This window comes from Podarcis bocagei (assembly GCF_964188305.1).
Source record: "Podarcis bocagei genome assembly, chromosome: Z".
Lineage (NCBI taxonomy): Eukaryota > Metazoa > Chordata > Lepidosauria > Squamata > Lacertidae > Podarcis > Podarcis bocagei.
Window position 1 is genome coordinate 9,538,347 of NC_138140.1, and position 25,397 is coordinate 9,563,743.

A 25,397-nucleotide genomic window follows, 5' to 3' on the forward strand; every position below is an offset into this window, starting at 1 on the left:
GGGCTCTTGTTACTCCACATCTGAAATCACTTATCTGTTTCCAAACTTTAAAACTGTAAATCGCCTTGGGTGCATTGGTATAAAGGACTCTGTAAGCACAATAAATGAATGAATAAAAACATTCACAGTGATGCAGATTGGGGGACAGTGGTCTAATCCCCTCTAAAATGCATTTAAGCTAGTAGTTATTGCCATATATTTATTTGGAGAAAGGGCCATAGCTCAGTGGTAGAGCAACTGCCTTGCACACAAAAGGCCCAGGCTCAATCCCTGAAATCTTTACACAGTGCTGAGAATAGGACTCCTGTTTGAAATCCTGAAGAGCTGCTGCTGCTACTGAGCTGGATGGAATCAAGGCTTTGACTTATAAAACAGCTTCTTATGCTGTGGTGGCCAAATCCTTTAAATTAGCTCCCCCTAGCATGAAATGTTGTACTTGAAGTAGGACGAGTGCAGGTGCCGGGCAGGTCCCTGACCCGGTAGTCATTATAGGCTTCTGGGTTGTTCCTTATGTTTAGCATTCTTCTTGGGGAATTGTTTCCCTTTTGGCACAGAGGCAAGTCTGTGTGCAAAGCCTTTCATTACAGGATTTGCTCCTTGCTGTCTTTGTTCCCTAAAATTGGCCTGAGCAATAATCTAAGTGTTTCTTCCCCCCTTGCTTGTTTTTTAATAGGACTCCCAATAGCTAGGTCCACGATGACATTTTTTACTAGAGGATAATTTCTGGCATCCTCCACTTAAAAACTTTGGCAACTTCAGTGTTCAGAGAAAGAGCCAAGTTTTCTCTTTGCTGCCCTGATTTTTTCCCTTACCAATAAAGCTGCAAAAGATTTATCTAGAGTCAAGATCGGAGGCATTTTGTGGGCCACGGACTTTCTCAGCACAAATGCTCTGCTCAAAAGTTGTGAAAGTTTCACTGGTAAGTTACGATGAGCATTTGTAGGGCCATTTCTAGTTACAGGGGATAAATCCAATTAAGGGTGAACCTAACTAAATTATGCTGTCTGAAACAACACAAAAACTGAGACACGGCCATCTTTCAAAATTTATACCTCTCCCCTTTTTGAAATGCCATTCTCCTGCCAAGTAACATACATAAAAATGCACACATTAAGGTAAAGCATGCTAGGTCTCCTCCACCACCTCAACATTAAGGGGGCTTAGCCCCCTCCCAACAGATATTGGGGTCCAAAACACCTTGGCCCCATTGAGTTTGCACCCCAGTCTGAGGCCCAGGTCAGGAGTCTTGTTCATTACATGCTCCAGTGGCACCACCTAATCTGATCTGATGCTACACACTAGTACAGAGTAACACTGGTCCAGATTTTACTATTGAAACCTTGCAATACATACAGACAGGAATGGACATTTTACCCATGGCTACTTCATCCATTAAGGAGCACAGGGCATTCTTGACATGGCAACATAAGGCCAGCAGGCCCCTGACAGGGGTTCCTGACCAGTTTAACCCTCCAAAGCCCAGTGCAAGTGTATCCGACTGCCTTCCCCCCTGACATCACCATCTGGAAAAGCATGTATGGGGGTCATTGGATCTGTAGTGTTTACATACACTAATATCACATCCTATAGAATTCTATCACAATTCTATAGAATTCTATCCAACCAGCACAATTGGAATGAATTTCAGGAACCAAATGCTTTTTCTGTGCAGCCTGAGCAGGAGCAGTGAACAACATAATAGTTAATTGAGGTAGCTTGTCTTCTCTTATCCCACCCCACTGCTCTGCTCACAGCTGTGAAAAATATTCTTATGTTATGAATGGTCCATGTCAACATTAAGAAAAAGGAGGTAGGAATAGGCCAATATATATGTGGATGGTCCCTGGATCAAGTGACTTTTCATAGAATCTTAGAGTTGGAAGGGACCCAAGAGTCATCTAGTCCAACCCCCTGTAGTGCAGGAATCTCAGCTAAAGCATCCATGACAGATGACCATCCAACCTCTGTTTAAAAACCTCCAAGGAAGGAGAGTCCACCATCTCCTGTGAGAACCTGTTCCACTGCCAAACAGCTCTTACTATCAGAAAGTTTGTCTGAAAGTTTAGTCAGAATCTCCTATCTTGGAGCTTGAAGCCATTGGTCCGAGTCTTACCCTCAAGGGCAGGAGAAAACAATGAAGCTCCCTCTTCCATGTGACAGCCCTTGAGATATCTGAAGCTTGGGGTTTTCTAACATCTGCACCTGCTGTTCTTGAGTCTTTCCTACTTGTCTGTTGGAGCTTATTTTGATATTGTTGCTCAGCTCTGTCAATAAACTCTGCATGTTTTCCTGTTGGTCAATGTATGGCTAGGTGGGCCTCAAGCTGCTGGACCTTCTCTTCCAGTAACACAACCAGCTTGCACTTGCTACAAGTGTACTGTTGCTTGTTCTCCAACAGAAAGAAAAACATGGCACAGCTGTTGCAGGTCACTACAGCAGCTCCCTCACCCTCCATGTCTCCTGGTCCTATGCACACTGAGAGACAGAACTCTGAGCCTCCCCCGCTAAACCCCTTCACAAATGCCCCTGATTGCAAGCTCTGTTTATGAGCTTCCAGAATCTGCACTGAGCTAAGTTTGACCTAGGTCAAGGCTGTCATCTGAACCAGCTGGATGTTTAACTGATAATCAATCCCAGTCAGTCCATCCTTTGAAAAATAAGACTTTAGAGTTGACTTGCCCCAAAATGGCAACTAGACATTCTGTTTTGGCAACTGTAACCTTGGTTTAAGGAGCCATTTAGCACCAAGTTTACATATCTGGGTTTCTAAAACTGGTTGGTGACCCTTGGTTTAGGGTCTGGGAGTACTAGGTTCAGCAGCTCACTGAAAAGGATGACCATACAGTAGCCCAAAGGTGGCCATTGTGAGCCCCAGCCATTCCTACCAGTAGCACTCTGCAAACAAACAAAACACACACACACCCCCCAAGGTGTGCTCTCCAAGGAGAAGGCCAGTGGAGGCTGGTGCAGGAGGACAAATGGGTCATTGTCCCATCAATGTGCATCTGCTCTCAGCCAGTGCCCACTTACCTGCCTCCTTATTTACAACCAGTCCAGACAGCAGCTGCACTCACTGTCATCTTCCTCCTCCCACTAAGTCTCTCTTAAAAAATGTTGATATTTATGCAAAGATATACAGAAATACATACCCATTACAAAGTATCTTTTTATAATAAACTGATATAAAACAGATAACTTAATCTAAAAAAGAACAAAGTCAGAAGGAAGAAAATAGAAGAAAATGAGAAATCTAAAGGAAGGGAAAGCAAGAGAGAAGGATAAGAAAGAAAAAACTAAAGAAAGCTAGAGTAGAATAAAAGGACTTCTGGCTGTCTGCACCTACATATGATATTCATTCTTTAGAATTCAACCATTCTATCTTCTATAAGCCAGTATTTTTGCTTCAAATCCAGATATTACAAGTTCATGTTCTCTTTCACGCAAAAAATCCACAAGAAATTTCCAATCCTTAACAAATGTTAGCGATTAATTAAATATGTTAGCTTAGCCCTCTCAGCTAAGGTCAGTAATTTTTATCAGCCATTCTTCTATAGTGGATAAAGCTGTATCTTTCCATCTTTGTGCATAGAACAGTCTCGCCACAGTAATCATATATTGGAGTAATCTTCCATAATCCTTTTCTAATTGTATGTCTATAAGCCCTAAAAGAAATAGTTCTGACTGAAATTGGATATTAACCTTTAAAATTTGCTGTATCAATGTACGTATTTACATCCAATATTTTTAACCATTTGCTGCTGCTGTTGCTGCTGTTGATAAATTTGTATACACATGTCCATCAGGCATGATAAAATGCCCCTTCATATTCTTTTTTTCCCCCTTGTCATTTCCAGCAAACATTTTAAACATTTTTATACATTCTAAATAGTTTCTCAAGAGTTAAATATCAATGATACTCCTCCCCCTAAGTTTCACTGTTGCCTCTTAGAGAACACAATAGGGAGAAGGATGGTGACAAAATTAGAATTAGTTGGCTCCACATGTTATTGGCTTTGGCTGAACCTGTCTTTTGTGCTAGTGCAACCTATTGTTGGTCTCCCTGTCTTCCACCCAACCAGTTCCAATTGGCACAAGCCACCACCGAGAGCCAATAGCTTGCTTGGGTAGATGGAACCACTCCAGTCCCTGATACCATTTCCAATCTAAGCAAATGCTTTGCCTGTCATTTTCTCTATTCATGCTTCCTTCTAGCCATCTTCTCTGGAAAGAGGAGGGTACAAGGAAGAGCATGGCCTACAGAGAGAGAGCAGGGTCTTGAGAGGGCAGGTCCCCCCCCTTCACATCTACAGAAGAAGCAAGAACATCAGGCACCCAGTGTCCAGTAACCATGCTCAGCAGCAAAAGGGGCTTAGCCAAAGAGGACTGCAACGAATCACATTCAGAAAGGATGCTGGAATAGAACAGGTCCCCTGGGGCAGGTGAGCAATTGCCAGTCAGCCTGCAAGGTGGCTGAACTAATTGCATGTTCCTTCCATGCTTTTATTTATTTAAATAAATGGAAAATTTAAACTGCCAACCACTGAGGCTGTGCTGAACTCTATTTTGTGGGCAGCAATACTAAAAACAAACAAATCCACTGCTGATGTTAGTCCCTGAAGGATTTTACTATTAGAGGGAGTTCATTGTCAGTCTGGACTGTTAGCAAGACCAGAATTCTGGCTCACAAACAAGGAAGCCTGGAGGAACTGGCAGGATGCAAATACAAAGGTGAAGTATGGGTTACCGGCACCCAGGGTGGGGCAAATGTTGCACCCTGTTGGTTGACTGGGCAGCTGGGGTGGAGGTGTACACTGGGGGGAGGGGACTTCCCCCCTCAGGTGCTTTCCTGCCTTCCTCCCACTTTGCAGGGTGACGGTGGTGGTCTCGGGGACTGGAGTGGCACCATCTAACCAAGCAAGTTTTTAGTTCAGTCAGTAGAGCATGAGACTTCTCAGGGTTCTGGCTTTGAGCCCCATGTTGGGCAAAAGATTCCTGCATTGCTGGAGGTAGGATTAGATGGCCCTCGCAGTTCCTTCCAACACTACAATTCTATGGTTCTCATTGGTGGTTAGTGCCTATTGGAACTTGTAGGGTGGAAGGCAGGGAGACCAACAGTAGGTGGTGCCAGAATCAAAGATAGGCTCAGCAAGAGCCAATGAAAGGTAGAGCCAGCTAATTCTAGTGTTGTCCTCATCTTTCCCTGCTAAGTTCTGTAGGCGCAACCCTGAGACTAAGGAGGAGGAGGCTGACAGCCGGGGCCAAACCCTTAGACAGATTTGCAAATAAGGAAGCAGACAGGCAGGTGCTGGCTGAGAGCAGACTGATGTTAGTGGGATAGCATTTCACATGTCCTAACAGATCAGCCTCCACTGTTGGTTCTCCTTAATGGGAAAAGGCTGTAAAAGCTTTCCGTTTAGGTCAAGAATTTGTCAGGCCAGTAACAGTCTGTCCTGGCTTTTAGCATGTTCTCTAGCTTTGACCTCCCAGTTCTAATCTTTGACTCAACTCCTGTTTTTCCACATCCTGAGTCTGTCCCCCTCTCCCCATAACTACTGATGCCTCAATTCTAAGACAATTAAGCGACTGGGCTAATCATGATATGAGCAGCATCAGGGTTAGTGAAGAAAGCTAGAATACCCCCCCCACACACACACACACAAACACACACAAACTGTCAAGCTCCTGAATTCTAACTGGACCAGCCCAATGGATAAAGCAAGCTTTTGCTCAATCGGGAATGTAGGGCACACAAGAAAGAGAGATAAGTCCTTCATCTGCAGCACAGCAGAGGTTATTCCAAACTCCCAGAGCAGCACGATGGAAGTCCCATCTGCCATCCATGCAAGTAGCTGAAGATGAATTTGCTAATAGTGCTGTCAGAATTTATCATCTTGTAAACATGGCTAATGGGCAAAGACAAGCTCTATAAATTTCCAGACAAACACAAGTATTAAATCAGGTATTAAAGAAAAAGAAAACAACCCACAACTATAAATACTAAATTGGGGCATGAGGTTGACACTGTCTGTCCTGAATCCATCCCGGCTAATGTGATTTAAGTTTTGCCAGCATGCCAGCTGCAGTGAGAGAAAGGAAGGAGTCTTGAGAAGAGGAACAACAAAGGGGGTGCCCAATGAAAACGCACAAGGGGTGGGAAAACCTTTGTACCCAAGGGCCACATCCCCTTCTAACAATTTTTATGGCAGCAGCAGACTAGGGGTGGGATGGTCCAGAAGCATAAGTGGGTAGAATTTAATTTTATATTTGTACAGTAAGGTTTTAACACAAACACACACACACACCCTCTGTCTTCAATCCAAACAAGCAAAAAAGCATGCTTAGAGTTCCTTCCTTCCGTCCAGGCAAAAATACTCAGTGAGTTGCAAAGCAAGGCTGGTGAGGGGTGTGGCCTGAGGAGAGTCTCAAGGCTGAGACAGAAGAAACCTGGATGCCCAGATGTAAGACGCATAGGCTGGTTTTAGGGTCTCCTTCTCCCACCATATTAATCCTACATGGATTCCTCAACACCTCCTGCTTCTTTACTAAATACACTAAGATGGAACCACTTCTTCTAAAATGGGTTGAGGCCATTTGTGTCCTTCCATCAGAAGTTATTCCTACATTTTGACTCCTCAGAATCTGCCTTCAGCCGGAACAAACAAAAAGAACATATGAAGAGCTTGCTAAATCAGGCCAATGGCCTATCTAGACCAACATTGTGTTCTCAAACCAATCCTGCAAGAAGGACCCAAACACAAAAGCACTCTCACCTCCTGTGGTTTCTGGCAAGTCGTATTCAGAAGCATTACGGGTTCTGGCCATGGAGGCAGTGCATAGTCTTTGTGGCTAATAGACAAAAGTGTTGGTGCTGACCTTTAAAGCCCTAAACAGCCTTGACCCAGTATACCTGAAGGAGCGTCTCCACCCCTATCATTCAGACCAGACACTGAGGTTCACCTCCGAGGGTCTTCTGCTGGTTCCCTCACTGTGAGAAGCTACAGGGAACCAGGAAGAGTCTTCTTGACACTGGCACGCTCCCTGCAGAACACCCTCCCATCAGATGTTAAGGAAATCAAGACTACACAACTTTTAAAAGACATCTGAAGACAACCTTGTAGTGGGAAAAGTTTTATGTTTAATTTTTTATTATGTTTTTATATATGTTGGAAGCTGCCCATTGTGGTTGAGGCAACTCAGCCAGATGGGTGGGGTATAAAAAAAAAATTTTTTTTTAATGTTGTTGTTATTGTTAGCCAGTTTTATTTAACATTTCTTACATTTTTTTTCCTGTAGAGAGAGGCTCTATTTCCCAACATGACCCAGCCAGCAAATGAAGTGCTTTTGCTCCTGTCAGGCAGATGGAAATAATTACACTGGCTCCTCGCATAACCCCTTTTCCATTGCAGAGCTGGCATTTTAAGTACACAAGGAGAGCCTGGCTCCTGGATTGTGTTAAATGGCCCATCCAGTCCAGTATCCTCTTCTCACAACAGCCACGCAGATGCCCATCAGAAATCCACAAGCAACATTTGAGTACAGCAGCATGTCTCCTCATTTGGGAGTTCTGATACTGATAGGTATACTGCCTGTAACATTGGGAGGAGAACACAGCCATCACAGCTACTAGCCATTGATAGCCGTATCCTCCATGATTTTGTCCAATCCTCTTTTAAAGCCAACTAAGGTTAGTGAATAGGGACGCGGGTGGAGCTGTGGGTAAAACCTCAGCGCCTAGGACTTGCCGATCGCATGGTCGGCGGTTCGAATCCCCGCAGCGGGGTGCGCTCCCGTTGCTCGGTCCCAGCGCCTGCCAACCTAGCAGTTCGAAAGCACCCCCGGGTGCAAGTAGATAAATAGGGATCGCTTACTAGCGGGAAGGTAAACGGCGTTTCCGTGTGCGGCTCTGGCTCGCCAGAGTAGCTTCGTCACGCTGGCCATGTGACCCGGAAGTGTCTGCGGACAGCGCTGGCTCCCGGCCTATAAAGTGAGATGAGCGCACAACCCTAGAGTCTGGCAAGACTGGCCCGTATGGGCAGGGGTACCTTTACCTTTAAGGTTAGTGAGGGACACGGGTGGCGCTGTGGGTTAAACCACAGAGCCTAGGACTTGCCAATCAGAAGGTCGGCGGTTCGAATCCCCGCGACAGGGTGACCTCCCATTGTTCTATCCCTGCTCCTGCCAACCTAGCAGTTCAAAAGCACGTCAAAGTGCAAGTAGATCAATAGGTACTGCTCCGGCGGGAAGGTAAATGCCGTTTCTGTGCACTGCTCTGGTTCACCAGAAGCGGCTTAGTCATGCTGGCCACATGACCCGGAAGCTGTACGCCGGCTCCCTTGGCCAATAAAGTGAGATGAGCGCTGCAGCCGCAGAGTCGGTCATGACTGGACCTAATGGTCAGGGGTCCCTTAGCTTTTTAAGGTTAGTGGTTTAATCAAAAAATAGTGGAGAGTACCGCGACAATTCTACATGTGCAAATAGTACTCAATGCAGGATCACATAAAACCACAGTTCACAAATTATCATGAATGCACAATAAAAGGGGCATCTGGAAACCCTTCCAGAGTGAAAACTACAACCATTAGGAGGTGTCAGTACATTAATACACCCCGGCACTAACAAGGATGAATGATACAAAATTCATTCACCTTGGTGCTCCTGCAGACCTACTAAGCTGCCGTATGCATGAGACTGCCTCCCTGCCACTATTAAGCTTTAATTCGCCATCAGGAATTATAGGCTGGCTAAGAGCTGTTTCCTTTATCTTTCTCCCTCTCCTCCCACTGCCTTTTTTTTAAACCGCCTAACATGTTAATTAAGAATAAATTACTATCAAAGCAAACATCAGTTGCTGCTGGAGGAGGGTGGCATAAAAAAGCAGGGGAGGTCCACAGCTCAGTGGTAAAGTCTCTGTTTTACATGCAGAAGGCCCTCAGTATCTCCAGGCAAAGACTCATCTCTACAACTCCAGAGAGGGAATGTGAGTTAATGCAGAAACCATGGAGCTGATTGACCAGTGGCCTGACCCAGTATTAGGTGGCTTCCTGTGTTTCTGTTGTGAGGTATCCAGCCTCATATAACCAACATGCTTAACTCTAATGAATGAAGGGGTTAAGACCACAGAGATCACATGTCTGCCTTGCCAGGCTTAGCTAGGTCACTCCCCTTCACCTTGGAAGGAAGGCTTACCTTGTTCTCTCACAACCCACCATGGGTCATTCCATATCAAGTGATCTAAAGTCAATTTAAAAAAATAATATTTCACACCCTCAAAAATGGAATGAGATGAAAAATTAAAATTTTAGATTTAAACTTAGTTTTGATCACTCAACAAGTGTAGAAATTATAGGAAATATTAAGAAATTTAGATGACATGAGGTAAAAAAAGTTTGGATCACTTCATATGAAATGACTCCCACAGGAACACTACCAGAAAGGAAGTCTAAGCTGTATGCTCCAAGCTTAGACCATGTGGCTTAAGCAAGCTATCTCTGTGTTTCTATACAAAAAGTTCAGAAACATTTGCCATTTTAGAACCTCAGTTATACTGCCCGTCTTTTCTTGCTGCTGTGTGGAAAAGAATATCAATCTGACCTTTGAAGAGTTTGTAAGTAAACAATTTTGAGCTTACCAAATAAGTAGTCACTTTCTATGTCTAGAAAATTGGGGAACTTTGGAAGCAATATAGAAGGGGATATTTTAAAGGTCTGACAGCCTATATTTCTATGTTTTACTTTGCTGCATGTATTATGATTTCAAATCTCTGCTAAGGCTCCCTCGCCAAAGAGTACTAACTCCAGACCCGGATCTAGACATCCAGGGAATTCTTTTTTTATTTCCCTATGCCTATTTTATTTTCAACTAAATTGCAAAAAAGACCACCCAATTTCTGTTTCATCCAGCCTTTTATTCAGGACCACGAGGACCAAAATCTTAACTTTAGTTTATTTGAAATGCAGTAGCATATCCGACAGACTGCAATGTAAACATGCAGGTTAAATTGAATGTCTATAGACCTTTCTGAACATGGTCTGCTCCTACTTATGGAGCTGTACTACACAAGTGATCCAAGGGTTTTCTGGCTCTTAGGAAGCTGCCTTAAACTGAGGCCATCGCTCAGTAGGAGTGCACTTGCTTTTCTTGCAGAAGGTCCCAATTTCAACCCCTGGCATTTCCAGGTAGGACTGGGAAGTACCTCTATCTGAAATCCTAGAGAGCTGCTGCCAGCCAGTGTAGTCAATGCTGAGCTAGATGGGTCTGACTCAGTTTAACACCACTTCCTATTATCCTAATTTAAACCATTTAAATCCATCCTACAACCCAGCAAAAGGGAATTTTATACAAAAATGCTGCAACACCAGATGGATTGTGGTAAAAAGGTCTGGGAGAACAAGAAGGTCTTCTCAAAGCACCTAAAATGCTATGGCATGGACACCAGGTGAACCTCCCTAGGCAGAGCATTGCATGGCGAGTTCCCACCCCCAGTGGAAATAATGACACAATTATTAAGGTTAATGGGCTAAATAAGGCCACAACTTTTATTGGTTACAGGTGATGAGGGGTATTGGCTTAGGCATTGGTCCTAACCGACTATATCTGACTTCAGCCCATCCGCTAGAAGTCCAGGAAGGGTTAACCATCAGTAGGGGGAATCCTCCTGATGCACATCAACTAGGAACTCTCTCGGGGTCACCGCTAGGGGGCGTGCCTTCGGCCCTCACCTCTCCAGGCTTTGGACAGGGCCACGCCCCCCGGAATCTTTTATCGGACTACCCTTCAATATGTGGGGCAGGTGATGGCGTAACCTCCCCTCTTCCATCTACAGAGCAATACTAATGCCTAACCGCCAATACCAAGTAAGTTGTGACGATTTGCTACGAAGCAGGTGAAAGCCAAGTGGCTGGTGCCAATTTGCCAAGGGGAAAAATTCCTACCAAGCCCCTCAACAGCGACCAACCAAGGTCCATAGCAAGGTCAAAGAACGAAAACCTTATAGGGCGGGAGGGTGGGGAAAGCAGGAACAGCTGGTAAGCAGCAAAGAGCGAGATCCCCGACCACGTCCTGCTTTAAATAAGGCAAGCCAAACCCCCAGAACCAGCCGATTGGCTGGCCAGGAGGTGATGCGGCTGGGAATCCCCCCAATCGTGTGGGGGCTGGGTTCCAGCCGCCGCACGTGTGGTGGGGCCGTGAAGCCCGCAACTCCACCTCCTCTGAAGGGCGGAAGTGGCTTTCCAGAAACTGGGCACCACTGCTAAGGCTGTCTCCCTAGTAACTCTACATTAGGTGCAGGAACCTAGAGAAGGGCATCTCAAGATCAAGTCCAACTTACTTGCTTCCCATAGGCATCTGGTCGGCCACTGTGAGAACAGGGTGTTGGACTAGGTGGGCCTTTGGCTTGATCTAGCAGGGTTCTTCTTAAGTTATAGATGTTCCTGAGCATGTCCATCTGTCGGCATACATGGGTTGTGTAATTTCCTAAGCCTCCCACCCCAGTTTATTGAATTGGGAAGCCTAGGAAGTGGCAAATCCTACCCACACTGGTCTTTGGTATGATCTAGCTGGGCTTTTCTTACGTTCTTAATACATGCTGTTCTTTTGAAATCTAAATTCTATGGTGGTTATATTTTACCTCCACTGTCAGAGGTAGCTGCTGGGAATTACAAGTGAGGGGCGCGCTCTTGTATTCAGTTCCTGCCCATACATGTGGATTTTCCATTGGGCCATCTGGTTGGCCACTGTGAGAACTAGACTAGATGAAGTGCTGGACAAGATGAGCTTTTTGCCCTGATCCAGCAGGGCTCTTCTACTGTTCATACCTGGCCTCGTATAGATAGGAGAAAGTTATCCATCATTTAACCTAGTCTCAAATGATTTAGGGCTTCAGAAGTTAAAAATCAGCACTTTGACATGGGTTTGGAAATTTATTGGTGGGTTTAAAAAAAGTTGTGGGCACTCTCATGGTGGATAAGCTTTTGCAATAAGTAAAATTTGGACTGCAAATAAAACATTATCTCACAAAATTAGTGACCATTAATAGAGTTCTTGGAAAATGCAAAATTTAGTTGCATTCAACCACATATTTACATGAGAATATCTGCTTATTAGTAGAGATATGTGATTTGTTCTTGATTACTAATCACTGACAGAGACTAATTAATGGTATGAGGGGGGAAAGGGTGGTTTTGTTTTATACTGAAACTTTAGAACAGTCAAGAACCTGTCCAAAAATATCAGTGTGTCCAATGAGTAGCAACTTCATTTAGTTTTCCCATGCTTCCCATGTTGTGCAATTCTAAACAGTGTTACTTATTGAAAGTATAGAACCAGATGTTTGGTGGGTGGAGTGGGAGAGGGGTTAGCAGATTTCCCAACAACAACAATTCCCAGCAACAAACCAACCAAATAGAAATCATCTCATTGCTTATACCCTGTATCCTTGGCCGAGTCTCCTTAGGAGTCGGTAGTTCTTACCTACTCAACAGCAGCAATTCATTTATGATGATAAAAGCTGCTCAACAGTGGAAGAGGCTCCCTGGAAAGGTGGTGGACTCTCCTTCACTGGAGGTTTTAAAACAGATGTTGGATGGCCATCTGTCAGGGATTCTTTAGCTGCAAGGGATGGACTAGATGATCCTTGGGGTCCATTCCATCTCTACAGTTCTATGATTCTATCAATCTGCCTTAGTTCAGTAATGAACAAGTGCAAAGACAGGAGTCCTTTAAGGGCATTTACAAGGATGAAGCATGACCTGCCTAAAAATGAAGTGAAGGGGAGGAGGTTTTGGCCAAAAAAGAAGAAAGTGTTATTCGTCCTGTGTGCAAAACAGAAACCAATCCAGCGAGTATGATCAGTCCACAAATGATAGATGATTAACCACATTTATCTTCTCATACACACTGAACAAAACGGGGTGGAATAGCACAATGACAACACAACTTGCATAATTAGTTACATAGATTATGAAAGTTGCACAGTTGGACCTGAGATTTAATAAATATGTTTCTGAAATAAGAAGAATTGCAGCATAACAGAAGCAGCGCTGCATGTGATGAATACAGGGTGAAAAGAAAAGTGATGCCTTCTTACATTTCCAGCTGCTGCTACTTTATAGGGCTGAGTCTCAGCATGGTGGTTGCTGTAACAACAGCAGAGAACTGTTCTCCTAAGCCACTGCCTAATGCCCAGGCTTATGCCTGGTCCTGCCCTGCCCTGCCCTGCGCCCAGCATGAGCCTTGCTTTGTACCAGATGTTACCTCACCTGAGCTCAGCACTTGCGTCACAACAGTGGCCTTTGGAGCAAATCAATTCAAAGAAACTTCTTTTTAAAAAGCTAATCCACAATTAAGTGCTGCTACTTAACCCAACAAAAGCTTGCCAAGAAACAGAAGGTAGAGCTGAAGAAATTCACTCACAATTTGACAGCATTTGCACATCTTGGGAACAGCCAGATCTGTCATATGCCCCAAAATTATTTCTTGGCATACAAAACAACTTCCAGCAACTTCATTTCCAGAATAACTACTAAATTGGCCATTTCTTCTAAACCATACACTTAGGGACAAAACAAATAGCAGCAGGATGCTTATAGCCAATATCTTTGTGAGTGTGATTTTTAAATAAGACCCCCTTCTAGCCTGTATAAAAGTGCTTGTTGACAATATGTTGGTGTCACTGACAAATGTAACTGCATTAAAAAACAACAACAACAACTAAGGTGCCAAAGCATATTATGGACTGGTTTCCAATAGCCCTTTATGGTAGTTATTGGGGGAGCACAACGCTAAATAAGTTCAGAGAGGAAAGGAAAGATTGTTTGATGCTGCACACCAAGTCTTGCTATTTTGCACCAGCCACTGCAAAGGCCATAACTCTGGGACAGGGTATCTACTTTGCATTTTTGAACACATGTTGTCGTTGGAGAACTGCACCCCAAAGTGCAAACCTCAAAGGATAACTGTGTTCTGGTGCACGTATAGTTTCAGAAAATGAGAATTAGGTAGTTTTGCAATAAAGTAAGAACCAAGTTGAGGTTCTCCCCCATCCCTTAGAATGTCAGAAAGTTAAAGCTCCAGGGTTGGATTTAACAAAGTTCTATCCACAATAGACCCAGTGAAATTAACATACCTGTCATGGAGAAAGTGGATAGAGGAAAAGTTTTTCTTTCTCCCTCGCTCACAACATTAGAACTTGTGGACATCTAATGAACCTGAATGTTGGAATATTCTTCACAAGGCACAAAGTTAAACTATGGAACTCACTACCACAGGAGGCAGTGATAGTCACCAACTTGGATGGCTTTAAAAGAGGATTATACAAATTCATGGTGGATATAGCTATCAGTGCCTACTAGCCGTCATGGCTATGCTCTGCTTCCACAGAGGCAGAAGGCTTCTGAAAAACAGCTGCCAAAGAACAACAGCAGCAGCAGCAGCAACAACAACAACAACAACAACAACAACAACAACAACAACAACAACAACAAACCACACGCAGGAGGGAAGAAGGTTCTTCTGCTCAAATCCTGTTTTGTCAGTTTCCTACAGACATCTGATTGGCCACTATGAGAGCAGGATACTGGGCTAGATGGGCCCTTGGCCTGATCCAGCAGGGCTCTTCCTATGTTCTTATTTGCCTTTTTGTGTGTTGATGCTGCTACAAGAGAGTGGATGGGGGTAATTGTGTACTGCAGTAAGTGGACTGGACCCTTCAAGACCCATTCCAGAATGCATCTCTCTAAAATCCTATGTCACTCTCTGGCTGCAAGCACAGAAGTTATTGCAGGAATGTTTATTCCTCTCCCCCCAACACACACACACACACACACACACACACACACACAAAATACCGCTCATCACATCACCATTTCAAGAATGGAGCTCTCCACCCCAGTGTTTTTATCTGAAAGCCCTTTTGCCTCATCAATGTTTCAATTTCCCTGCCTGCAGCATAAATCACGTCTCAGTCTTGCTAGAAAGCTTTCTTCAGCTTCAATTTCTTCAGGCTGAGATATAGTGACTGCCACAAGGTAACCCACCAACCTTCCTGGCTGAGTGAAGATTTGAACCCTGGTCTCTAAATTCATAGTTTCATATAATTGTAGAGTTAGAAGGGACACCAATGGTCATCTACTTCAGCCCCCTGCAATCATAGCTAAAGAGTCCTTGAAAGGTGGTCACCCAGCCTCTGTTTAAAATCTCCAATGAAGGAGAATCTACCACCTTCCAAAAAAAAAATCCATTCCACTGCCAAACAGTTCTTGTTGTCAGAAAGTTCTTACTAATGTTTAGTTGGCATCTGCTTTCTTGTCGTTTGAATCCATTGGTTCAGATCCTACACTCTCGAGCAGCAGAAAACAAAGTTGCTTCACTGGCCTGATCCAGTAAAACTCTCCTTATATCATCTGCATTGTCTTGATAATTATCTTAGGTATACTGGGAGGGAGGGAGGTTAAATGGTAAACAGTTTTGTGGATATTAGAATATTTTATGATTAACTGGTCTATAAACCATTCTCAATGAAGAAATAAAGCACTGAATGCAACTAAGTTATATTCAGAGCCAAATCAATGGATTTAAGTTAATTGTGTCTACTAGGGTTGTATCCATCTAGGTCAGTCACACGCATCAATAGGTCTACATTTGATACAACCCAAAGCCTGGGTTGGTAACCAGGCCAGGGAAGACTGTTCTGCAGTGCAACAGAGTGATGGAATCCCTGCAATAGCAACAACAAGCTTCACCAACATGGCTGGCGATACTTACATTGTAGAGAATGTCAGTCCAACCCTCCATCGTGATACACTGGAAAACAGTGAGCACAGCAAAGAGGATGTTGTCGAAGTTGGTGATTCCAAAGTTGGGGCCCTCCCAGTACTGCTTGCAAATTTCTCCTTCTTCACATTGCCTTGCAGGCCTCTCCTCTCCACAGGGGAAATCTCCCAGCCTCTCCCCTATGAAGGAAGGGGAAAGAAGGGTAGTGGGTGAACAGAAGCAATCTAGAGCAGATTGGAGAACACATCAGGTCCAAGGAGCAAATTTTGGACAATGGGGTGGTGATGGGAGAACAAGATCTGCCCAATGTGGGGTGCCTTCTATGTCAACTTTTAAACGCCTGCTGAAAACTTTACCATTCTGCCAAGATATTGCCCTTCAGAATACTGTTATACCACTAGTCCATCTAGCTTTGTATTGCCTACACTGACTGGCAGCTGTCCATGGTTCTGGGAGACACTGGGAATTGAACCTGGAACCTTCTATATGTAAAATAGATGCAGCTTCAGCTGCTCCAGTTTCCCATCCTCCCTCCCTTTAGGTTTTCTTTCCGACATTGCTATGGATCTCGGTTGGTCGCCATTAAGGGGCCTGGTAGGAATTTTTTCCACTTGGCAATTTGGCACCAGCCACTTGGTTTTTCGCCTACCTCATAGCAAATTGTCACAACTTCCTCGGCGTTGACGGTTAGGCATTGGTAAGGCTATTGTTATGTAGATGAGAGGGAGGAGGAAGCGCCATCACCTACCCCACATTTCAAGGGGTATTCCGGTAAAGGATTCCGGGGGGCGTGGCACTGTCCAAAGCCAATGGAGATGAGGGCCTAAGGCACACCCCTGAGTGGTGACCCTGGGGGAGCTCCTAGTTGATGTGCATCAGCAGGACTCCCCCTACTGGTGGTTAACCCTTCCTGGACTTCAAGTAAACAGGCTGAAGCCTGATAGTCGGTTAGGACCAATGCCTGAGCCAAAACCGCTCATTACCTGTAACCAATAAAGTTGTGGCCATTTTTAGCCCATTAACCTAAATAATTGTGTCATGTGTCTTTATTTCCACTGGGGGGAGGCGGGAACTTGCCATGCAACACTGACACTAAGGAGGAAGGTGAAGCTGACATTCAGTTGTAAATAAGAAGGCCAGCAGGTGGGCAGACTGAGGTTGGTGGGGCAGTGCCCAACTGTCCTAATAGACAGAGCAGAGGCAGTGCAGGGAGGTTCAAGGAATGAATGAAGCACAGGTAGAGCTAAGAAAGGCATCTGCATGAAACCCTGGAAGTCCCTACTGACCAGTGTGGACAATACTGAGCTAGACTGAGCTCAGTCTGACTCATTAAAAGGCCGCTTTCAAGGTTCCTATGTTTTAGAGGAAGAGCCATGCCTCAGTGGTAGAACATCTGCTTTGCACACAGAAGGTCCAAGATAGAACCCCCAGCATCTCCTTGTAAGATACTGTCAGACTTCTGCCTGATTCCTGCAGAGCCACTGCCAGTAAGTGTATGGGGAACTCAACTAGATGGATCAATGGTCTGAGTATAAAGCAATTCCCTATGTCCCTGTATTTGTATGCCCCACTCTGAAGAATAAACAAGAGGGCCCCCAAATGCAGCAAAGCTGACTCACCACATTTTTAATTAAGTAACAGAATATATTTTGGAGAAGGGAGCAAGCCCAGAGTCTGAATTTACCTAACTGCACCAGTAATCAGAGTTATACAAAGCAGGGTGTGGGGAGGCTACAAGCATTTAACTCAAGTCTTGCGAAGGTTAAAGCTAAAGTCTGCAGGCTGTGTGCATTATGCAAATTTGCATGGTTTCTCTTGTTTTTGCAAAATCTATTGTGGTGTTTAGAAAATGATATTCTACAGCGGATCATCTACTATGAAAATATTGATGGAAAATGTTCCCATACACATCCCCATACGTATACATTGCATTCACTGGTTATGAAAAGGCCATCAATATTATTGAAACCTGGATTATACAACACGCATGATGTAACTGCAGAATTGATAGCAGACAAAACTGCAAAGAAATAGCAAAGAAAGCGACAGCAACATATAATTTCCATATAAAGACCAACCCAATACCTTTGAAAAGAAGCGTAAGAAAAAGAGATAGCTTATCACCTAAGCCTCAAAAGCTGGAATGGTCAGAAAAAGAAATCAATGTTAACAGAGGATATTGAAATAATCTATGATATGCAGATGATACAGTTGTAATAGCTAAAAGTCAACAAAAACTGCAAGAAATGCTGCAAGAATTGGAAGAATTAAAAAATGTAGGACTGAAGAGGAATCAAGCTAAGACTAAAGTAATGTTTAATGAAGACAATTATATAGAAGGTAAAGAAACCTAGCAAGTTGAAGAACACATCTATTTAAGACATAAAATCATACTGTGGGGGGATGGGGACCAAACAACATAAATAAAGATGAGAACAAAACAATTGTGGGTGGCTGTTGGAAAACTCAGCCCTGTAATGAAAAATAAAAACATTTCATTAGATTTGAAAGATGAAGTGTTCAATATGTGCATATTGCCAGTATGTGTTATGGAGTGGAGAACTGGACCATGATGCAGAGAAACATGAACAGCTTAATAACAACACAACACAAAGATGGATGTGAAACGCTGCGAAATAAACTAAGATTCTGCTGCTGATAGGCAAGGCAAGGGGCACAGAGCTATCCACGGTACTGAAGCCCCCTTACCCACAAAATGACTGGTTAACAGACTTGTTTTAATTCTGCTTCCTGCTCCAATCCGATCCCCAAAAGCCATTGCCTTTTTTAATTTTAGAGATAGCCTTCTGAGTCCCATCCCCACCACACCCCTAGTGGACATTGATTAATCTCACCTGTTTCATTGTTGAAGCAGGTTTTGTGAAACTTCCCCATGTAGAACTCCAGCCCAATGATAGCAAACATCACAATGGCAAAGAAGAGGAGGAGCCCGATCTGCAGGAGAGGTACCATTGCCTTCATGATGGACTTGAGAACAACCTGCAAACCTGAACAAGAAGCAGAAAGCAATGTTAGCTATTTGGGGATATTTAGAAGGAGAAGAGAGATTGGAACTAGGGGAGTTGATCTATTTACAGGCTGTGACATTTTTAAATATTTCCACTCTTAAGTTTCATTCACACTCTTTCCACATTAATCTACATTTTTAAAAAATGACAACATGAAAATGTGTGTTTAAATATGTAATAATAGCCGTGTGGACTAGCCACAAGATCCGGTTCATATCTGTCACTTCAGAGGGCAGCCTAATCATCCAAGTCACTCTGTAGTCTGTACAATTCAAGCTATATTTCCATCATTCATTATTATGAGAATAAAAAAGCTGATTTGTGAAGATTTTGACAGAAGTAGGTGAAATTTGCAGGTGTAACAACCCGTCCAGAAGGCCAAACTACAGGCATACACATCCAGAGATTTGAGGGCTGGGGTCAAGTGAATTTTTAATTTTTAAAAAAATTATGGGGGAATTTGATGAAATTTGCAGCCATGGTCGCATGAACCCCACCAATCCTCAGAAGTGCAATTGCAGTGGTTCTCTCTCAAAGACAGCCTGCAAAATTTTGGGATGGGGACAACAGGAATCACTTAACCTCTCCTAGTGTTTTGGGGGCAATCAGTCTGAAAAATGCTGAGCTAGGTTGCCCCCGGGAAGCACACCTGTCAAACTGCAGCCAAATATGTCCAATCACAGTTTTTTGTGCTGGAAGTCTTGAAAACTGATTTGAGTGAGGGGAGACATAAATAATATTTATTTCATAAAATGAAATGGAACTATCACCCACCAGCCCTAAACTAAGGGATTAGGGATAACACTATTCTCTAAGCCAGTCTTTCACAACTTTTGGTCCCTGACCACTAGCCATTCTGGCTAGGAATAGTGGGAGCTGTAGTCCAGCAACATCTGGGCCCAAAAGGCTGCACAAGTAAATGCAAACTGGAGCTGAAAACAAGATATGAAATTCTATTAAGAACAGACCCATTAAAATGAATGGGCCACAGTTAATTATGTCCATCCATTTCAGTAAGTCTACTCTGAGCAGGGATAACATCTGGTGTAACCCATAACAATTAATGTAGATATTGGGGCAAAAGGGGTTGTTGTCAATGGAAAGCAATTGGAAAGGCTGACATGGAGCCCAAACAGACCACCACTCTTCAAACTTTCCTGCTTTGGAGTGGCAGAGCTTGGAAAAGAGCTATGAGCCAGCAAGTGAAACTATTTTCATCTGCTGCTGAAGTGCTATGATTGGAGATCCCTGGTAAAATATTTCCCTCTTGATTAAAAGCTATATGTGTCCATCAAAACAAACTACCCTTAACTCCCCACTTGAGCTGCACCAGAGCATTTCCACTACAGGAACTTGGTTTTGCTTTTAACTGCAGCAACAACCAAAATGTCTACAGAAATTTTATTTGGTGAACAAGTTGACAGAGCGACGTGGGGCTTCAGAGGGACTGTCACACCAACTCAGGAGGCCTTGTTAACATTCCAATCTGAGTTGGGCAAGTAAAAAAAAAATGAAACACCTGAGGTGTCTTGTTTCAACCAGATGCCTCAGATATCATATAGATCTGTTGCACTCCTCTAGCATTTAAAGATGTACAGTATCTTATTACAAATGTACAAATTTTTTTAATGCATTTTATCCTAAAATATGCAGTTTAAACACAACCTGGTATACTTTTTTCAGCTGAAAACTGTACCACATAATTGAGAGAAGTGCAAATTCTGAGGGTTGTATGCACTATGTATGCACTATATCAGTGTTTCCCAACCTTGGGCCTCCAGCTGTTTTTGAACTACAATTCCCATCATCCCTGACCACTGGTCTTGCTAGCTAGGGATGATGGGAGTTGTAGTCCAAAAACAGCTGGAGGCCCAAGGTTGGGAAACACTGCACTATATAATGGTGTGTGTACTATAATCCATACACAAGTCCAGATACATCTGATTCAGAATTCACAGAATCAAATTCCATAAGCACCCCTGATTTGTAGCTAGGAATACAGGGGCTCAGACTTAAGCATCATTAAGTTGCTGTGGTTTTAATTCAAAGAACATCGCATTACAACAGGACCCACTGAATCTCTGGCTCAGATTTTAATTCAGCTCATGCATAGGTGGGGAGACAAGGGTTTGGGCTGGATCCATCACACCCCCTGAGAGCAGGTGTTACCTAAAGTGACAGGCAGTGGCTTTTTGTGGATTCAGGCAGGGGTCAGTTCAAACCTAGGACCTTTTGCATAAATACCCTTGCTGGATCAGGCCAAAGGCCCAACTAGTCCAGCATCCTCTTCTCACAGTAGCCAACCACATGCCCCACTGGGAAGCCCACAAAAAGTACCTGAGCAGAATAGAACTCTGTCCACTGGTGATTTCCAACAACTGGTATTCAGAGGCATCCTGCCTCCATCAGTGAAGGTAGAACAGCCTTATCCTCAATGGAAAAGCATCTTCTCTAGTACTGAGTGACACCCTCCCCCGTAAAAACAGAGCAAGGCTTCAAAACAGACCAGGAGCCAGGGAACGGCTCAAGGCAAATACATCTGATGTGAAGCATAAAGCTGCCACGGGGACAAAAGAAATCAAGGCTCCCTTCCCATCCTCTGAGCATGCAACTAGTTCTGCAGACCACAATCCCCACTAATCAACAATTATATGATGATCAGCAATTTAAGGGGGGGGGGACATGGGTTAAGTCCATGTCAGAGGCCCCTTTTTCAGCCCAAAGGCCACATTCCCTTTTAGGCAGCCTTCTGGGGGGAGGGTTGTCACATGACAGTGGTGGGTGGGGTCAAAGGCAAAAGTAGGTGGAGCAAAGATAAATTCCACACATTCAAGATAGAGTCATTAATAGAGCCCAAGGGTACGTCTCAGTCAAGCCAAAAAAATAAAATAAAGGAGGAAGCAAAGCAATGGTGGTGAGGGTTCTGGCTTTAGGAAAGAGGGTGTGGCCCAGGGGAGTTCTGAGGGCCAGAGAGAGACGGGTCTGGAGGCCATATTGGGTTCCAGGACTGAGGTCCCTGATATCTGCAATAAGTTATGTTTCCTCCTCCCCATTTCATTGGTTCCTTTTGATTGCCTATCCCTTGTACAGAACCACCCCTAGACACACAAAGGGGAGACACAAACCTGCGGAGCTGTCACTCAACTCCCATGCCCTTCACCAAACAAAAAAGACACTTTAAATTAAAGCACAGGAGATAAGAGATGAAGCCAAGGAGACAGTAGAGTCAGATAATTTTATGCAGACATTGCAGAATGAAACAAAGCTGCCTTCACAGCCAGCGGATAGGAGCTCCATGGCTGCAAGGACCCCATTCGCGTGCCAGGAAACATTGATGAGACGCTCAGGCTATAAAAACTCCAGGCACAGGCTTGAAATCCATAGGAACAATTTAGCACTGAGCAAACTCTTTTCAACTTGACTTAAGCCATCATACATTTAAAGCACTGTGATACCACTTTAAACAATCATGGCTCCCCCAAAGCATGCTGGGAGGTGTAAGTTGTTAAGGGTGCTAAGAGTTACGAATACACACACCCATTCTGCTCACAGATCTACAATTCCCAGAGTTCTCTGTGAAGAGGGATCAACTGTTAAACTACTGTGGGAACTGTAGGTCTGTGTGGAGGATAGGGGTCTCCAACAACTCTCAGCACCCTCAAGAAGCTACTGCTCCCATAATTATTTGGTATCATATTGATGGAAGTTGCAGTTCAGCAATGTCTGGAGGGCCAGACATAAGCCCCAGCAAGCAAAGCTGATGGCTTGGGATGATGGGAGTTGTAGTTCAGCAGAATCTGGAGGACTAAAGATTCCCTAGCTCTTGGCAAAACTCAGGGCTGAGAATCCCTTTTTTGGCTCAAGGGCTGTACCCGCTTCTGAGCAACCTTGAGTGGAACACACCCTGGTGGGGGGCCAGAGGCAAAAGTGGGACATGGAAGTCATATTGTACTCACTTGGGATTCCTGATACAAGTTTCAGCGGCCTCAGTACTCGGACAGCTCTCAACGTCCGCAAGTCAAACTGAGCCCCAGCAGTAGCCAGAATCCTAATGGGAGAAGGAGAGAGAATGAAAGAAATTGTGTTAAGATGAGAGTTTTCAGGGCTCTGAATAAAAGCCCTAAACCACTGGAGCTGACTGGCTCACTAAAGCTACCTGCACAAAGCAGTTTATTCTGTCTTCCTGGTGTTTCTATAACTGTTAATTTCTGCTTCCACACAATGGAAAAGCCACCTTCAGAACTCTAGTGGAATATAATGGAAGTTCAGCACTCATTTCCACGTTAATCGTTTCCAGGAAAAAAATCCACTGGCAACCCCATAAACCCCAAAAGATTATGGGAGTAAAGTGACAAAATAAGGCTGGAATCCAAGCTTTATGAGGAGTGGTTGAAGGAGCCAGGTATGTTTAGCCTGGAAACAAGGGGCCTGAGAGGAGATGTGATAGCCGTCTTCCAGTGTCTCAAGGGCTTTCACATGGAAGATGGAGCATGTGTGTTTTATCCTGCTCTGGACGGTAGGACTCAAACCAATGGCTTCAATTACAAGAAAGGAGATTCCAACTAAACATCAGGAAATACTTTCCGACGGAAAGAGCTGGCTCAAATTTTAATTCAGCTCATGCGTAGGTGGGGAAACAAGGGTTTGGGAGAAGTCTGGACCAATCAAACTCTTCAGAGCAGGTGTTGCCTAAACTGACTGGCAGTGGCTTTCTGTTCTAACCTAGGAGTTTTTGCATAAATACCCTTGCTGGTCAGGCTATGATTCTATGGAAATTTTTGGGGGGTGGGATGGCATACAGTTCTTTCCTGCTGTTTTCATGGGGGAATCATGGGGGAACAGAAGAGTGAGGGAATAGCAACATTTTCCAATGGCATTGGTTGTTGCATCACAAATCTCCCACCCCCAATGTGAATGAAATTGAATTCCACTATTTCAGTCAAAAAGCCAGAATTCCATAAGGCAACAGACACTGCAGTGTGAAAGGAGGGTTAGAAAACAGGACAAAAGCACTAGCATTATACTGTAATCAGGAAAACTAATGCAATATTCCTTATATATATAAACACCTTAAGCCAGTCCCCAGTTTTGGAACCTTTGCTCATTCATCATTTCAGAGGCAGCCTGGTATCAATTTGTTGAGGCCAAAGACTGCTACTCAGTCCCCAACTAATAATTGTTCTGCACTACTGAAGACTCTACTTCAGGGGTAGGAAAACTGGTTGCCCACCACTAAAGGCCTGATTCCAGCATTATGCAGAATGGACCTATTGATAGGATGATATCTGCCCTCTCCAGAAGAATGCAGTGATTGGTTGGGTATGTAAGTGGTGAGCAATCTCTTAGGTTAAGGTTACCAGATGTCCCCGTTTCCCAGGGACAGTCCCCATATTTACAAATCAGTCCCCATACAAAATCCATTGAAGTTGAAAAGCGTCCCCAGGTTCATTGAAAAAAATCTGGTAACCTTACCTTAGGTGTCCTGGTCCCAAGCTTTATAGGGCTTTGCTCACCAGCATCAACACCTTGCTCACCAACATCAGTAGCTAATTAGAAACCAGTGTAAGTATTTCAGCAGCAGTATAATAAGATGCTAATATTCCTCCCCATGTTCATGCATGTTTCAGTGTGTGTGTGTTTCTCAAATATCTGACTTGTAGAGGCCAAAAGAACTCCACAGAATGAAAATTCCAGAACTTTTTCTGGAAACTTTGATGTACCCAGCAGGTAGGTGCCAGAAAATAGGGACAATTCCTGGTAAATATAGACCAGGGTCACCAACCCAATGCCCAAGGACACTGTGGCGCCCATGAAGTCTTCCAGTGGTGCTCCTAGGAAAAAAGGAGGGGCCAATTGTGTGCAGGGCCAGAAGTAAAAATGGGCAGGTCAATAAATGTAAATGTTATCTTTGCACTATAAGATTTCTACGCATACACACCCCACTCTACCCACCATCCAGGCAAGGAAGAAACTTTATCAGAGTTCAAGGACACATCGCACCAGGCAAAAACACACAAGGATGATGTGAAGCAGGGCTGGTAAAGCTGGGAATCTGTGTGTCTGGGGGAAATTCTGAGGGGCACATTTGGCCCACAGGCCTGAAGTTAGAATCATAGAATCATAGAATCATAGAGTTGGAAGAGACCACAAGGGCCATCGAGTCCAACCCCCTGCCAAGCAGGAAACACCATCAGAGCACTCCTAACATATGGTTGTCAAGCCTCTGCTTAAAGACCTCCAAAGTAGGAGACTCCACCACACTCCTTGGCAGCAAATTCCACTGTCGAACAGCTCTTACTGTCAGGAAGTTCTTCCTAATGTTTAGGTGGAATCTTCTTTCTTGTAGTTTGGATCCATTGCTCCGTGTCCGCTTCTCTGGAGCAGCAGAAAACAACCTTTCTCCCTCCTCTATGTGACATCCTTTTATATATTGGAACATGGCTATCATATCACCCCTTAACCTCCTCTTCTCCAGGCTAAACATGCCCAGCTCCCTTAGCCGTTCCTCATAAGGCATCGTTTCCAGGCCTTTGACCATTTTGGTTGCCCTCCTCTGGACACGTTCCAGTTTGTCAGTGTCCTTCTTGAAGTGTCGTGCCC

At 44.1% G+C, this 25,397-nt stretch overlaps 2 protein-coding genes across 15 annotated transcripts in view; one reads left to right on the plus strand and one right to left on the minus strand.

Moving 5' to 3' along the window:
* Positions 1-25,397, plus strand: part of SLC31A2 (solute carrier family 31 member 2) — a 537,879-nt gene that overhangs the window by 477,935 nt on the left and 34,547 nt on the right. The gene's annotated exons all lie outside the window — the stretch shown is intronic.
* The window catches only part of CACNA1B (calcium voltage-gated channel subunit alpha1 B), a 345,062-nt gene that overhangs the window by 196,008 nt on the left and 123,657 nt on the right, over positions 1-25,397 (minus strand). For all 14 annotated transcript variants that reach the window (XM_081179581.1, XM_081179579.1, XM_081179591.1 and 11 more), the window contains exons 4-6: positions 22,754-22,845; positions 18,624-18,776; positions 15,760-15,947 (exon numbers count right to left, since the gene is read on the minus strand). In XM_081179581.1, the coding sequence (XP_081035707.1) occupies positions 15,760-15,947; positions 18,624-18,776; positions 22,754-22,845 (433 nt within the window). The remainder of the gene's footprint in view (positions 1-15,759; positions 15,948-18,623; positions 18,777-22,753; positions 22,846-25,397) is intronic.